The sequence below is a fragment of the Gracilinanus agilis genome, chromosome 2, assembly GCF_016433145.1.
Source record: "Gracilinanus agilis isolate LMUSP501 chromosome 2, AgileGrace, whole genome shotgun sequence".
Lineage (NCBI taxonomy): Eukaryota > Metazoa > Chordata > Mammalia > Didelphimorphia > Didelphidae > Gracilinanus > Gracilinanus agilis.
In genome coordinates this window covers 542735593-542749756 of record NC_058131.1, presented here as the reverse complement: position 1 = coordinate 542749756, position 14164 = coordinate 542735593, and the positions used below count along the sequence as shown (strand labels likewise).

At 37.2% G+C, this 14164-nt stretch overlaps 1 protein-coding gene across 1 annotated transcript in view; it reads right to left on the bottom strand.

Moving 5' to 3' along the window:
• The window catches only part of MYO5C (myosin VC), a 142649-nt gene that overhangs the window by 37532 nt on the left and 90953 nt on the right, over positions 1-14164 (bottom strand). Inside the window, exons 21-26 of the mRNA XM_044660046.1 lie at positions 13102-13267; positions 12539-12685; positions 12206-12370; positions 10097-10190; positions 5305-5368; positions 388-568 (exon numbers count right to left, since the gene is read on the bottom strand). Of these exons, the coding sequence (XP_044515981.1) occupies positions 388-568; positions 5305-5368; positions 10097-10190; positions 12206-12370; positions 12539-12685; positions 13102-13267 (817 nt within the window). The remainder of the gene's footprint in view (positions 1-387; positions 569-5304; positions 5369-10096; positions 10191-12205; positions 12371-12538; positions 12686-13101; positions 13268-14164) is intronic.

Below are 14164 nucleotides of genomic sequence, written 5' to 3'. Positions count from 1 at the left end.
TAAAACAACAGTTTTAAAGCAGAAGAGCAGTAAGGAATACCAATCTGAATTAGGTAACACAGCTAAGAAGTGTCTGAAGCCAGATTTGAACCCATGTCTTCCCATCTCCAGGCTTGGAACTCAATCCATGAGCCATCTACCTACCCTCCCCACACCCAATCAACTTTTTATAACATAAGTAAACACATAATGACAAAATGCTAGCTTTAAGTCAACTTTAAGGTGTTAGTTATACTCTGGGTTAATGGACAAGGGAAAGCATTTTCTCCTTTGGCTTTATAAAAGATTCCATTTGATATGATTCTATGAATGAACTATGAAATCAATAATGGCAATTTTCTGTTTATACTTTCATCTATAATGCAGATGTGAGATCTCCATTTCTACCTTTGTCTGCTTAGTCAGGTGGGCCACTTCTCCCTTCAAGCCACTGGAAATGTTTTGCTCTTCCTCCATTTGATGCTGGAGTTGCATTTTCTCTTCTTTTAGAGTCTTAATTTCTCCCTTCAAAGAGTGAATCTGTTTGTCATAGTCTTGTTCTTTCAGCTCAAAACTTTTCTCAAGAATTCTGTGTTATAAGAGAGAAAGAGAAAATATTTAGGGTTTTTGCTAGCTCTGGATCAAAGCAATAGGTCATTTGGGAAACCCAGAAAAAGGCAAGGTTGGAAACAGTTAGGTGGTTCAGTGGATTGAGAGCCAGGCCCAGAGACAGGAGGTCTGGGTTCAAATTTGGCCTCAGACACTTCCTAGTTATGTGACCCTGAGCAAGTCACTTTACCCTCATTGCCTGGTCCTTACCACTCTTCTGCCTTGGAACCAATACATAGTATTGATTCTAAGACAGAAGGTAAGGGTTTAAAAAATAAATAAACATAGTCAAACATCTTGAAGAACCATTCTGGTGGAGGATAAAAGAGCACACTGAGATTTTTGTGGATGGAATCCTAACATTTAGGTAAGGGTTTAAAAAAAGAAGGCAGGGCAAAGAATAGTGTAGCGCGTGCTCTCTCTCTCTCTTTTTCTCTCTTTCTCTCTCATTTTCTCACATTATTCTTACATCTTCTGATCCTAGCAAGTCTGGGTCTATAATAAATGAACACAGAAAGTACGAGTTGAAGGAAACAAAATTTAATGAGCTAGAATCAGGGTGTCTTCACCCTGTGAACTTAAAACAAATATTTTGATAACTATTTCAGAATAATTTTTTTTCCTTTGTTATCCTGTATGTTTCATTTTATGCATTTGAAAATATTATTCTGAGAAGGGGTCCATTGTTTTCATGGGACTTCCAAATGGGTCCATGACACAAAAAAAGGTTAAAAACTCCTGAGCTAGATGGTTGGCTGATGTGGCACATTCAAGGAAAACCTCTGAAGGTCAATTCTCTTCCTAAGGAAAAATCTCAGTGCACTCAAATTCTGTATCAGGTGCTGACATTTGTCTGACTTTAAAGACTTTGAAGATTCACCTTGCTATTTGGAGAGTACAAGGTTGGGTCTCTTGGACAGCTTTAGAACAAAATCTTGTAGGCATAACCTGGCGTCAGTGCAGATTTCCAAAAGTCCATAACGGATTCCCTAAGAAGTTCAGACCAGTCCTCACCCAAGCCCTAAGCACAGAGCACCCTTGGGAATCCAATGAGTTAAAGAGTCATTTAGCTCTCTCCATCCAACCCACTGCATAATTGAAAGACCATTAGCTGTAGCCCTAATATCAAGGAATCATCCCCAGGGAGATGACTTATTCTTTTCAGCTTTTTCTTTTTTCTTTTGCAGAACTTAACACATTCTTCTTCGCAGGATTTTAAAAAAGGCTTCCAATGCTCCTAAGGGAACAGTGATATACTTTAAAAAAAGTGTCTGAGGCCAGATTTGAACCAAGGATTTCCCATCTCTAGGCCTGGCTCTCAATCCACTGAAACACCTAGCTACTCCATGATATAGTTTTAAAAAAAATTTATTTTTGTTGTCATATAAAATATACTTCCATATTGGTCATTGTTGTAAGAGCACATTCATACATAACAAAAATTCTAAAATAAAACCATAAATACACTGATGGGAAAGAAAACTCCAATAATTATTTCTTTGGGTGGATAGCATTCCCCATCATAAGTTTTTCAGGATTGTCCTAGATCTTTGCATTGCTGAGAGTAGCCAAGTTTTCACAGGTAACCATTGTACAATACTGCTGTTACTGTGTACAGTGTTCTCCCAGTCATGATAGACTTTTAAGCAAGAAAAATACCAATGGAAATCAGGAAATCCAGGTGATATCCCATCTGACAAAAATTCAGTTTTATGAATTATTGAAATCATAGTACTAAACCTGACTGGGGAATACAGAGTTACATTAGCAGATTTCCAGCGCATATATATTTATTTACCAAAGGACCGTGATTAGGGAAAGTCATTTATATGACTAGAGTTTAAGACTATCTTGAAGGACCAGACTGTATCGAAGGACACAGAGAATTTTTCTTAATCAAAAAGATGAGGAAAATAGAGGTAAGATGAAAATTTTTATTTCAAAGTAAAACTGTAATGAAATTTTTCTTTCACTTAATGTATTTGGTCTTTCTAGTGTTATAAGAATGGTAGTGTTGCTTAGCAAGTAGGGATCTTTGAAGCCAGGAAGATCTTGGTTCAAGTCCCACCTCTGACACATATTGGCTTTGTGATCTGGGCAAGCCAACTAATCTCTCAATGATCTAAGCAACTGTCTAAGATAAAATTGCAGAGAAGGTGTCATATTGGTTAGGAAGGAAGAGTTTCTTTACTTTACAGTTTCCCTATACCAGTGAAATTACAAGTTTAGTCATTATCCCTAACCCATTTAGGAGAAGCAATTTATTGAAGGTCAGACATGCTGAGTGACTAGAACAAAAAACCAGAGGTGTTGCAGCTTAGTCTCCTAGCCAGAAGGACAAATGACTCAGTCAAGATTTTTTTTAGTGCCTTAAATGGCCTGTCATTCCATTTTCCCCAAACATACTGCCTGAAAAAAAAAAAAAAACCACTTCTAAATGGCCTGAGATCTTCATGAAATGTCAAGATCTTAAATGTTTCTTTCATGAGATCCCCAAACAATGATTTGAAAATGTATTATTCAAGACAAATGAATTAAATATAAATGTCATAGCTCTTTTACTACAATAAAATAAGTACCTGTTTCTATATTCATTGTCACTTTCTTATCTCTTCTGTGATACTGGCCCTAACTCTGAGAATTTCCTTTCCTATCCATCATTTATTTGCCTTCCCTCAAACTTGCATCCTAGGAACAAGATACTTTCTTCTCAAGGTTGACTTTAGAAATTAGCCAAATGAAGCATTCAACTGTGTAGAGAGATAATAGGTCCTTTTCTTCTTTCTTTTCTTTTTTCAGTTACATGTAGAAATAATTTCCAACAACTATTTTCTGACATTTTAGGATTCAGATTTTCTCCCTCTCTCGCTTCCCCACCCTCCCTAGGATGGCAAATAGTCTGATACAGGTTAAACCAGTGTTTTCATGCATATCTCCATATTGCTCATGCTGTGATAGTAAAACTCATGAAAAAAATAAAGTGGTAAATGACATGCTTTGTACATCCTTTACTTTCCCATCTGATCCTAGTTAATCATCTTAACTCTTAGTAGACTATTACTGATGACCTTCTGGGAAAACTCTACCTTTGCCCAGACCTTCCATCTCCACCCCACTCCTTGGCAAATCTTTTATGAGTTTGAGTGCCCAGAGGGCAAATACAAGCTGTCTGTGAGCCCCCAGATTACCAGAGAGAGTTGAGGGAGAAAGTGCTTGCTTTGGGAGGTTGGACAGAGGGATGGAACATACAAAAAAATGTCTTCAGGCATTGGGAAGAGGGGGAATGGAGCAGCTCCCTGAGTGCTGGTTCTGCACATGTGCCACATATTTGCCAGTGCTGCCCTATGCCAAAGCTATTGGAAAAAAAAATAGTCTGACTTCTTAAAAGTGGATGGCTTTGAAGGCAATGCATATTGGTAAAGAGATACATACTAAGATGGGTCCAGATGGGGTTGGAGTCTCTAGGGACAGTAGACATTAGCAGGGTACCTGCATCTAAAAGGATAGTTGAATTTTCTGAGAGTGTCTTCTCTTTCTGAGAAGGAACTGAACTGCTCTGAAGGAAAGAGAAGAGCTTCAGGAGGCAGATAGCAATGATGCTCTCACTCTGAGGCACTGAGATTAACATTGCCCAAGAGCCTGATTGTGTTTGACACATAGGGGTTTCCAAGTAATTCAACAACATGAACAATGACAGGCAAGTTTCCTCCATGGGAAAATACAGGAGAAGTGTCCATCCTGGTCGTCCTCTCCAGATGTAAGGTATATCAGCAGAGTGCAAAAGTACACACAGAATGGAAGTGCTGGCTGAATCCAGGAGTCAATTTAAGTAAAAATAACATAATGAAATTAAATCATAAGTTCTGTGAGAGCAAGGCTTTTTGCCTTTTTTGTATCCCTGGTGCTTAGGACAGTGCCTAACATATAGCAGTACTTAATAAATGTTTATTGGTTGATTGATCTTTACAGCTTAAGCAGACTAACTCCAGGGACCCCCTCACTAGTGCACAGCCTAGCATACCAATCATGTCTGTTATTTACGGTCAATGATATTTGCTAAAATATTTGAACTAAAATTTTGCCCTTTCTAGAAGCGTCATGGGGAACAAAGCATAGGAAGGGTATAGAAATTGTTTCCTAAAAAATAAGCTAAATTTTGCAATTTTCTATAAGTTGGAAGAGATGGAACTTCCTAAAGAAAGGTGTGAGAAAATGATAGCATCGAAGAGAGAACCAGAGGTTCCTACTTTGTCTCTGTGGCATGAGTCATTTTTCATAGCTTCAGCAAGAGAAATTGACTCTATAGGAGTGCTGTCTTACTGGTAGATTTTTTTCAATTGCCACATGAATCTTGGATTCTAAAACAGATAAGCCCTATACTGAAAATAACTTTCAAACCTTCTGTGTCTGAATAGCTTACAATCTGCATGACATGTGTGGTGCAGTGGAAAGAGTTTTGGAGTCAAAAGGCCTGGGTTTGAATTTCAGCTCTCTAACTGTATGACTTTGTGCGAGTCTCTTAAGCTCTCTGACCCTCTGTTAAAAAAAGAAAAGGCAAAAAATATGAAGGGATTGAAGCTGAACCAGATGATATGTAAGGTCCTTTCCCAGATCTAAATTAATAAACCTATATAATGGCTATATGCAGAATAGACACAGTATGGAGCAAGGCAGAGAAAATAAGTGGGTAGTTTTAGAACAAATTGTAATTCATACATTCTTTGTCTTTCTTCTTTCTGTACATCATCAAAAAGCTGCTTTGTGAGGGCTTCCATTTTATCTGTAAAGAGAGAAATGATATTCAAAATAAATCTACCAAATGCCTAATAATTATGCATAAACATATCAGAGATCTGTAATTTCCCTAGTATGAGAATCTCTCCACTGAAAAGATTACACCACATTTAGAATATACTTGTAGGGCACCCACATGGCACAATAGAGTTCCAGACCTCAAGTCAGAAATATTCCTCTTCTCAAGTTCAAATCTGGCCTCAGTTACTTATTAGCTATGACCTTGGTATGTCACTTAACCCTGCAAATCTCAGTTTTCACATCTGTAAAATGAGCTGGTTAAAAAAAAAAATGGCAAACCACTCCAGTTGTTTTTGCCAAGAAAACCCCAAAATGGGATCATGGAGAGTTGGAAGTGACTGAAAAACTACTGAATAATAACATAACTTATACACTTAAGAGATGGCACTAGACTTTTAGAGAAGTTTAATTGATTTGCCCATAGTCACACAGTCAATAAGCAGTACAAGAGAGATTTGACCTCAGATCTTCTTGATTCCAAATCCAGGATTTTATTTACTATGTCACTCTAACTCCTTGATAATTGTATAAAATTCCAAATTGTTTTCTAGCTGATCTAGAAACTGAATGTTTAAGATCAGCTCCTTGAATGGAATAACCACAACATTCAGGACCATGTGTTGTTCCTCTGAGGGGAAGAAGGATGGAAGAAAAGTAGGTCCTTCTGAAGCACAAGTTCCATGAGGTTGCTAGACAGAACATGTTACTCTGGTGCCAGACATTTTTTTTTAATCCTTACCTTTTATCTTAGTATCAACTCTATGACAGAAGAGAGGTAAGGGTTAGGCGATTGAGGGTAAGAGATATACCCAGGGTCACAAAGCTAAGAAGTGTTTGAGACCAGATTTGAACCCAGGTCTTCCTGACTCCACCTGGCACTCTATCCACTGTGCTAACTGCTTGCTGTCCTCTTTTTGCTTACCATGGCCAGGTATCCTTCTGAACATGGGGCAAGATACCTGAACATTAATTTTGCATCACTGCATTTACATGTCTTCATGTGAATCTTTCCCTCCATAATACTGGTCTCTCTTCCCAAGTACTGGGGTAGTTTGTTTCTCTCTCTCAGACTAGCAATTGTAGTTCCCTTCTGATGTTGGTTTTGCCTTCAGATTTGGTGCTAACACTGACCTATTTTCATGAACATTTGGAAACAGATTGAGAGAACCTGCCCAAATTTCATGTGTTATCATTGAGTAGGAATTATACTTTGTCCTCATAAAGAAAGAATTTAAAATAGGGAGGAAAAGTCCAGTTTTATAAAGTTTATGCACTTTAGACTAAAAAGGTAGGAGAAAATGCTGGTGGTGTAATTGAATAGTTTTTGCTTAAGGGACCTTGTAGGGAGAGGAGGCTTATCTACATTTGCTTATTTCTGTCTTGCTTCCACCCACCCACCCACTCACCATCCCTTTTAATAGAGGTTTTCTACTTTGGAAACTAGTTTTTAAACAATTTTATTTCCTGACTCTATCCCATCTTATAGAAGGAATATAAAATTATTCCACCCAAACACTGTGTTATCTGATTGTGATGGTGGTTCTCAGGTTACTTCTTCACCACTAAATTGATAATCTTATTTTCTTGGGTGAAAGGGGGTAGAATGAAATCACACAGAGAAGCCCAAGAGAAATGCACAGAGCTATATAAAATAATGTGAGATAAGACTTTCCTGTAGGTCTAATTAAAATTAACAGTAAGGCCAGGACCAAACCTTTTGTTTATGGGACTAAATTATAGGCCATCTAAGTATTTTCAGTGTTTCGCTTTAAATAAGCTACATTAATTGGCTAAAATAATGGAATTTGTGGTCACTTGTAAATTGTAATCTCAATTTATATACTATGTTGGTATTGATTAAATTTTTTAATCTAAAAACAAAAAATTAAAATTAAAAAATTACAAATATGATAAAATCACAAATTTAATACTTTATAGTTTATTATTTATATTATTTTACTCCTGTCCCAGCTTCATTCAGGAGCCCTCTGACCACAATCAATATCTGGAGTAACCACAGTAGCAGAGCTCAGGGCTCAGACAAAACTGGGGTTTATGGTAGAAATAAATCTAGTACAACCTTCCTAAACGTATGTTTACTAGATTACATTCAATTGACTAATAGGGAATGGTTTGTGTTTTTTTCCCCACTGTGAAAAACCATATTTACAGCTCAGTAGCTGCACCTTCTCTTTTGTTCTCTGCTTACTGAGGCACCCTCAGCAAATTACATGAAAATGGGCAGAGAATGGCAACCCCTGCTCTGGGATCAACAGCAATGTGCTATCTTGACTTATTCCTTTTTGTTTAGCTGGTACTTATTTTTTCTATCCTGTCTTTGCCCATCTTCCTGTTTCTCCTTATTATTGGAGAAACTCTCCTTTCATTGTTGGACCTTACTTGTTCCTCCCTATGTTAACTGATCACCAGACTTTTGCCTATTTGCTTGCTCAGTGCTATAGTATTTTCCATATCTCTTGCCCAGTTTAGCTAGACCCTTAGCTGTAAGTTCTCCTGGTCTGCCCTGTCACACTCCAAATTCTAGAATAACCAAAAAACATTTAGGCTGAGACAAGGTCAGTGATTCAGAAGAGTTGATCAATCCTATCTATGCTCTATTTTATTCACCAGATCTATGGCTTAGAACAGTGATGAGCAAACTACAGCCCAAGAGCCAGATGGGGCCCCCTGAAATGTTCTATCTGGCCACTGGACATTATTCCTAATCTGACGAATACAGCGAGAGTAGGATACAATACAATGAAACTTCAAAAGAGTTGCCTTAGAAACAGATTGACAGATGAGCATTTCCTTTCTTTTGGCCCCCTCTTTAAAAAGTTTGCCCATCACTGTCTTAGAAAGTGCTTCCAATTTCAATAAATTGAGACCTAGGATGTGATTAGGTTAATAAATGTGCTTCCTCCTCATACATTCGGTATTCAATAAATGTCTGCTGAATTTAATTTATCTTCAAATCTTATGATAAAATGGCTTAAATGCAATCCCACTGAATAGTGGTCTCCCAAAGTTGAGCCTGAGGGCCTCCAGGGAGTGTGACTTGACACCCCATAGGGATATGCAAGTGATCATGAAGTGGGTGGAAAGATTCTGAGATCCTACCTTTCCCATGATAGAGGATAACACAGCATGACTATCCTACCCCCAAACAGTTCTCCTCCCACTTGTGTTCTGTAAGTTCTCCACCTTCCTCCTTCTGAGCTGATGCTATAATCTAATCACTACCCAGTGGCTTCACAGGTGTTATTCCCTCCCCTTTCCCTATACTCATTCCACTATCTCTCAGATCATCTCATAGTTTAAAGAGGCAGCTTTGGCTCTTTGCCACAGGGCAGTTACTGATGAATGAAAGAGCCAGTGTGCCCTCTGCTCTTTTCCTTTGGGGAGTCAGAATGAGTTTCAAAATAAGAGTTGGCATGGATGATGGTTTGTGGTCTGCAGTTATCATTACATTCTCTCTCCCACCAATTCTACCCTTCTTCCAAACTTCCTTTTCTGACAAGAGCACCATCAGCTTTCTAATAACCAAGTTCTGTCTTGGTGTCACTCCTTACCTTACTTATCAAATCTGTTTTCTAATCTACATTCAGGATGTCTCTCAAATCTTTCCCTTTCTCTCTGCTCAAGCAGCCACTTAGTCTACTTCAGTCTCTTATACCCTCTTAACTGGATTACTATAATAGCTTCTTCATTGGTCTCCCTGATTAGAGTCTCTACCCACTTTATTCCATCCTCCACAATGCTGTCAAACCGAATTTTGTAAAGTGAAGGTTGGGCCGTGTTGCTCTTCTACTCAGCAGACTCTAGCGACCTCTTACTGAGAGATCAAACAGTATTTTATCTTTATCTTATCCTTGTTTTCAGTTTCTATTTTCTATGTAGGTTTGTAATGATGCACATTATTAGTACAATGGTACTCATATATAATTTATAAAATACTAAGTATATACGCATTGGGAATACATGCTTGAAATTTTTTTAGCGATATGGATTTATGATTGAAAAAGCTTGGAGTTCAATGCCATAAGCATACTGTTTTGGATGCAGGAACTCAATAACAAAGGACAGTGAGGCATTGCAATAGACAGAGCCTGGGGTGTCGAGTCAGGAAGAACTGAGTTCAAGTTTGACCTCAGACACTTCCTAGCTGTGTGATTGTGGGCAAGCCACTTAACCCTGTTTGCCATAGTTTCCTCATCTCTAAAATAAGTTCAAGAAGGAAATGGCAAACCACTCCAGTATCTTTGTCAAGAAAACTTCAAATGAGGGCATGAAGAGTCAGAAATGACTGAAACAACTGAACAATAGCAGCAACAATCATGATAGTAAGAGAAGTATGTAAGGCTGAGGTTTGACTGCTTGAAACATGAGCTTCTCCTTAAACTAAAGATGAGATATAGGCAGGAAACCAAATAGAGGTATCTAGAGGGTGCAACTAGCCTATAAATATAGTTCTTCACAGTACAGAAGCACATGCATATACACATGCATGTGTGAACAAATACATACACTCACACCATTTTCTTTCTGGTCAGCTGAACATAGTCCAGTAAACCAAAACACTTAGAAAGGTTGCACAAGGTTCATCTCTTTTATAAAGCCCAATTATTTTCTAGACCTAAGCTTTTTTTTTTTTTTTAATCAAACGACTTCGCATCTCAGGATTTTGCCTTACCTTTCATTTCCTCAGTCTTTTCTTGAAGCTTCTTTTCTATCTTCTCATTTTGTATTTCCAACTCTTTGTTATATGTCTGAAGAGTAGCCAATTTCTAAAAAAGAAATGAGGAAAAGAATAATTCCGTAATTTACTCATATCACTCCATTAAAAAAAAAAAAAGGTAGAGGGGGCAGCTAGGTGGCTCAGTGGATTGAGAGTCAGGCCTGGAGACAAGAGGTCCTGGATTCAAATCAGGCCTCAGACACTTCCTAGCTGTGTGACCCTGGGCAAGTCACTTAACCCCCATCGCCTAGCCCTTACTACTCTTTTTTTAAAAGGAAGGTAAGGGTTTAAAAAAAAAAAGGTAGATAAAACTGACATTTTCAGCTCTGCATTATCTCCTTTTTGATAATTATACATCCTCTCTTCCCCAAAATTAATGCTACCATCTACTTTAGGACCATAGATCTAGAGCTAGGAGGAACTTCAGAGGCCATCATTTTACAAATGAGAAAACTGAGGCTGAGAGACATATGCTTAAAGGCATACAGGTAGTAAATATGAGAAGTGGGATTTTATCCTGGGTCTTCTGACAATAGTGTTTCTTCCTTTTTACTGTGGTTATGGGTCACTACCTGGCCTAGCTTTGAGTAAGACCTATAAAGGATGAGAGCACAAATTTCAGGGCTCCTTGGTACTGTCAGGCTTTTCTTGGTAGTACTTTTAAAATTATATATATAACATTTATTATCATAATACATATAATATAAATACATATATATGTATATTTTAAGTATACTAATATTTATTATAATAAATATAATAATATAAATATATATTTAAAACCCTTACCTTCTGTCTTAGAATCAATACTGTATATTGGTTCCAAGGCAGAAAGTGGTAAGGGCTCAGCAATGGGGGGTGGGAGCTGACGCTAAGTGACTTATCTGGGGTTACACAGCTAGAAAGGTATCTGAGATTAGATTTGAATCCAGAAACTCTCATCTCTAGGCTTGGCCTTTAATCCACTGAGCCACCTAGGTGTTCTCTATATATTTTGCATGACTTTCTCTATGGTTAGACCAAAATCCTCAGTGGACTTATTTACTAGGTTGCAAAATGAATTACAATTCAGGATATGAAATGGATAATTTATGAGACGCTTACAGTTAAATGAAGAATAATAAGCCTATGAAGGAATTTCTGTTGCTGTCTGTTCTCTCACCTCTAGGGGCCATGGTTTATTGTTGCTCTCAATTCTGATAGCTGATGGCTCTTAGGATGTAATTAAAATTAGTTAGAATTCCAGAATTTCACTAGAATATAAGCTAAAATTGGTACAACCATTTTATGGCTAAAATGTTCATATCCTCATACCCAGATATTCCATTATTGGGCTTCTGCCCAAAGGACTAGCTCCACTGAAAAAGAATAAATTGTATTTAAAAAAATGATGAATTTACTTTAAGCTAATTTAAACAACATCCACAGTGATTATGGCAATGTCAATGGAAATGACAACCATACATACACACATATACAGATTGAAAGTGAATATTGTGAAATTACAAAGAACAAGCATGGCTTGAAAGAAGAGAAAGGAGATATGCTCCCACCCCACCCCTTTGCAATACTGAGACATCCTTAAGGTGTTGCTGGTGCTGATCACTGTCAGACCAGGGCTCTGAGAAGTATAGACAATTCAAATAATGTGAGAAGCATCTAGTTCTGCTATGAATCCCAAAGTTTAAAAGAGGCTCTCAGGGATATAAGTTTATATAGCACTGTAGTATAGTTGATTCCCTTTGCCTAGTCTGAAAGGCAAGGAAGTAACAGATCACATCTAAGGGTGAACTTTGGAGACAATTCATAGGATAATAGAATTTTTAGAGACACAAAGAACTTCCTGAGTACTCCAGCCGGAGCTCTCTACTTTCTGACCCAGGTCTTCATCTCCTGACCCCACTATCCCTAGGAACTATCTTACATTGCATTGGGGAAGGTAATGGCAAAAATAAGATTTGCTTTACAGAAACATGCTTTAGAAAAAAATGATCAAGAACTCATCTCTCTCCCAAATGGTGGCACAACTGAATTCTTAAGTAGAAAAAAAGGTTCTAAATTAACCTCTTCCATAACTTCCTTGTGCTTCTTTCCTTTCTCTTCACATGTTCGCTTTTGGATGACTAATTTTTCAAGATCTGATTCAAGTTTCTGAATCTTTTCCATATCGTTGGCATGAGTGCTTGCCAGGCTGGTTAATTTTTCCACTAATCCATGATTTTCTTTGTTCTAAAGAGAAGAAAAAAATGATTATTTGAAAGCTTTGTGTTTGTGGGAATGGAAAAGCTTCTAGAATAGGTGGCTTCTTTGATCCTATAATCAACCTTCTAAATTTATTGGGCTTTACATTTCCTAATATCATTTCACAGAAAAATTTTTATGGAAAGGGGGACTCACCTGATCTTCTAGCTTTTTCTGCAAGCGTTGTACCCTATAAGAAAGTTGGATATTTAGAACAAATCGCCGGATATTCTGGAATCTGCGTCTTGCCAGCCAGGCCCGGGCATATTTCTGAAGGATTACAGCCTTGTGTTCTTCCAACATCTTGAAAAATAAGATGTTAAAAAATTTCACAACGGTCCACTGACTTGCTCCTTAATGACTTCAGTAGAACTTAAACTTGAGAACAGAAACTATTTCATTTTTATCTTTGTTTTCTTAGCACCTAGCACAGTATCTGACACATGATAGATGCTTAATAAATGCTTGCTGACTGGTTGATTTATGATTTTATAGAGAGGAAGAAATAACCACTAGTATATTTATATGATGAAATTACAAAATGTAATCTCCAAATGGGGTCCCTCTCAACCTCAAAACTACTTGACTAGTTAACACAGAAGATTAATCTTTATCCTTCTGAAATATTTATTGTGCATCTCTGAAATTTGTAGCAAGACTCTAAAAATAAATCTCTTTTACTATCCAAGCCCCAAGAATACATTGAATCCTGGTTGTACCTTTCGATACTTCTTCCTTGCTAGGAATCCTCGAGAATAAGCCTGTATTGTTATAGTAGCTACACGAATGAGATAGTAAAGGTTACGGACAAGATAACCGCGGCAGTGTTTCTGAATGATGATGGCTGCCCATGCTTCTTTCAAGGCTATGGCAGAGATAGGTTTCCTAGATGAAAAAGAATAAGTTAATTTGTTTCCCACATCATATCTGCAGATAGGTGACTCTGTAGATAGAGAACCAGGCTTAGGAGAGGGGATGTTCTGGGTTCAAATCAAGTCTCAGATACTTTCTAGCTATGTGATCCTGTTACTGCTAAATAAGTCACTTAACCTCAATTGTCTAGCCCTTGTTGCTTTTCTGCCTCGGAACTAATATTTAGTATTGATTCTAAGACAGATAGATGGTAACAGTTTGAAAAAAAGAGTCTTAGAGAGATGCCTGGGACACTAAGAAATCAAATTACTTGCCCAGGATCTCAAGCCAATCTATGTCACAAGTAAGATTTGAACTGCACTAACTCTTGAGACTTGCTCTCCATTTAGTATGCCTAGTTCTGGAGCCTTAATATAATAAAGAAAAAGCCAAGTAAAATTAACCAATGCAGTAACTATATATATATATATATGTATGTATATATATATATGTATATACACACATTTTATATAATATTCCAAACTATAGTCCCCCAACTTGCTACTGGAAAGAGAGGCACAACACTTTTAAAGTGTGTGTATGTATGTATATATATATATATATATATATATATGTATATGTATGCATGTTTAAAGAGAATATATTTACACTATATACAGCACAATAATTGATATTGATGATCATAGACCTGAGAAACAAGAAAAGGTCTAAATGATGCTTAGGTTGGGAAATTTGTAATACATTTTTAAAGGTTCCCATCAAAGATGGAATTGTCAGTGTTGAGACCAGTAACCCTCACTTATGTGGATCAGAGTATTCCCTGATTAAGTATATTTGTAGAGATCTATACATATCTATCTATATCTATATATACATGTGTATATATATATATATATATATATATATATA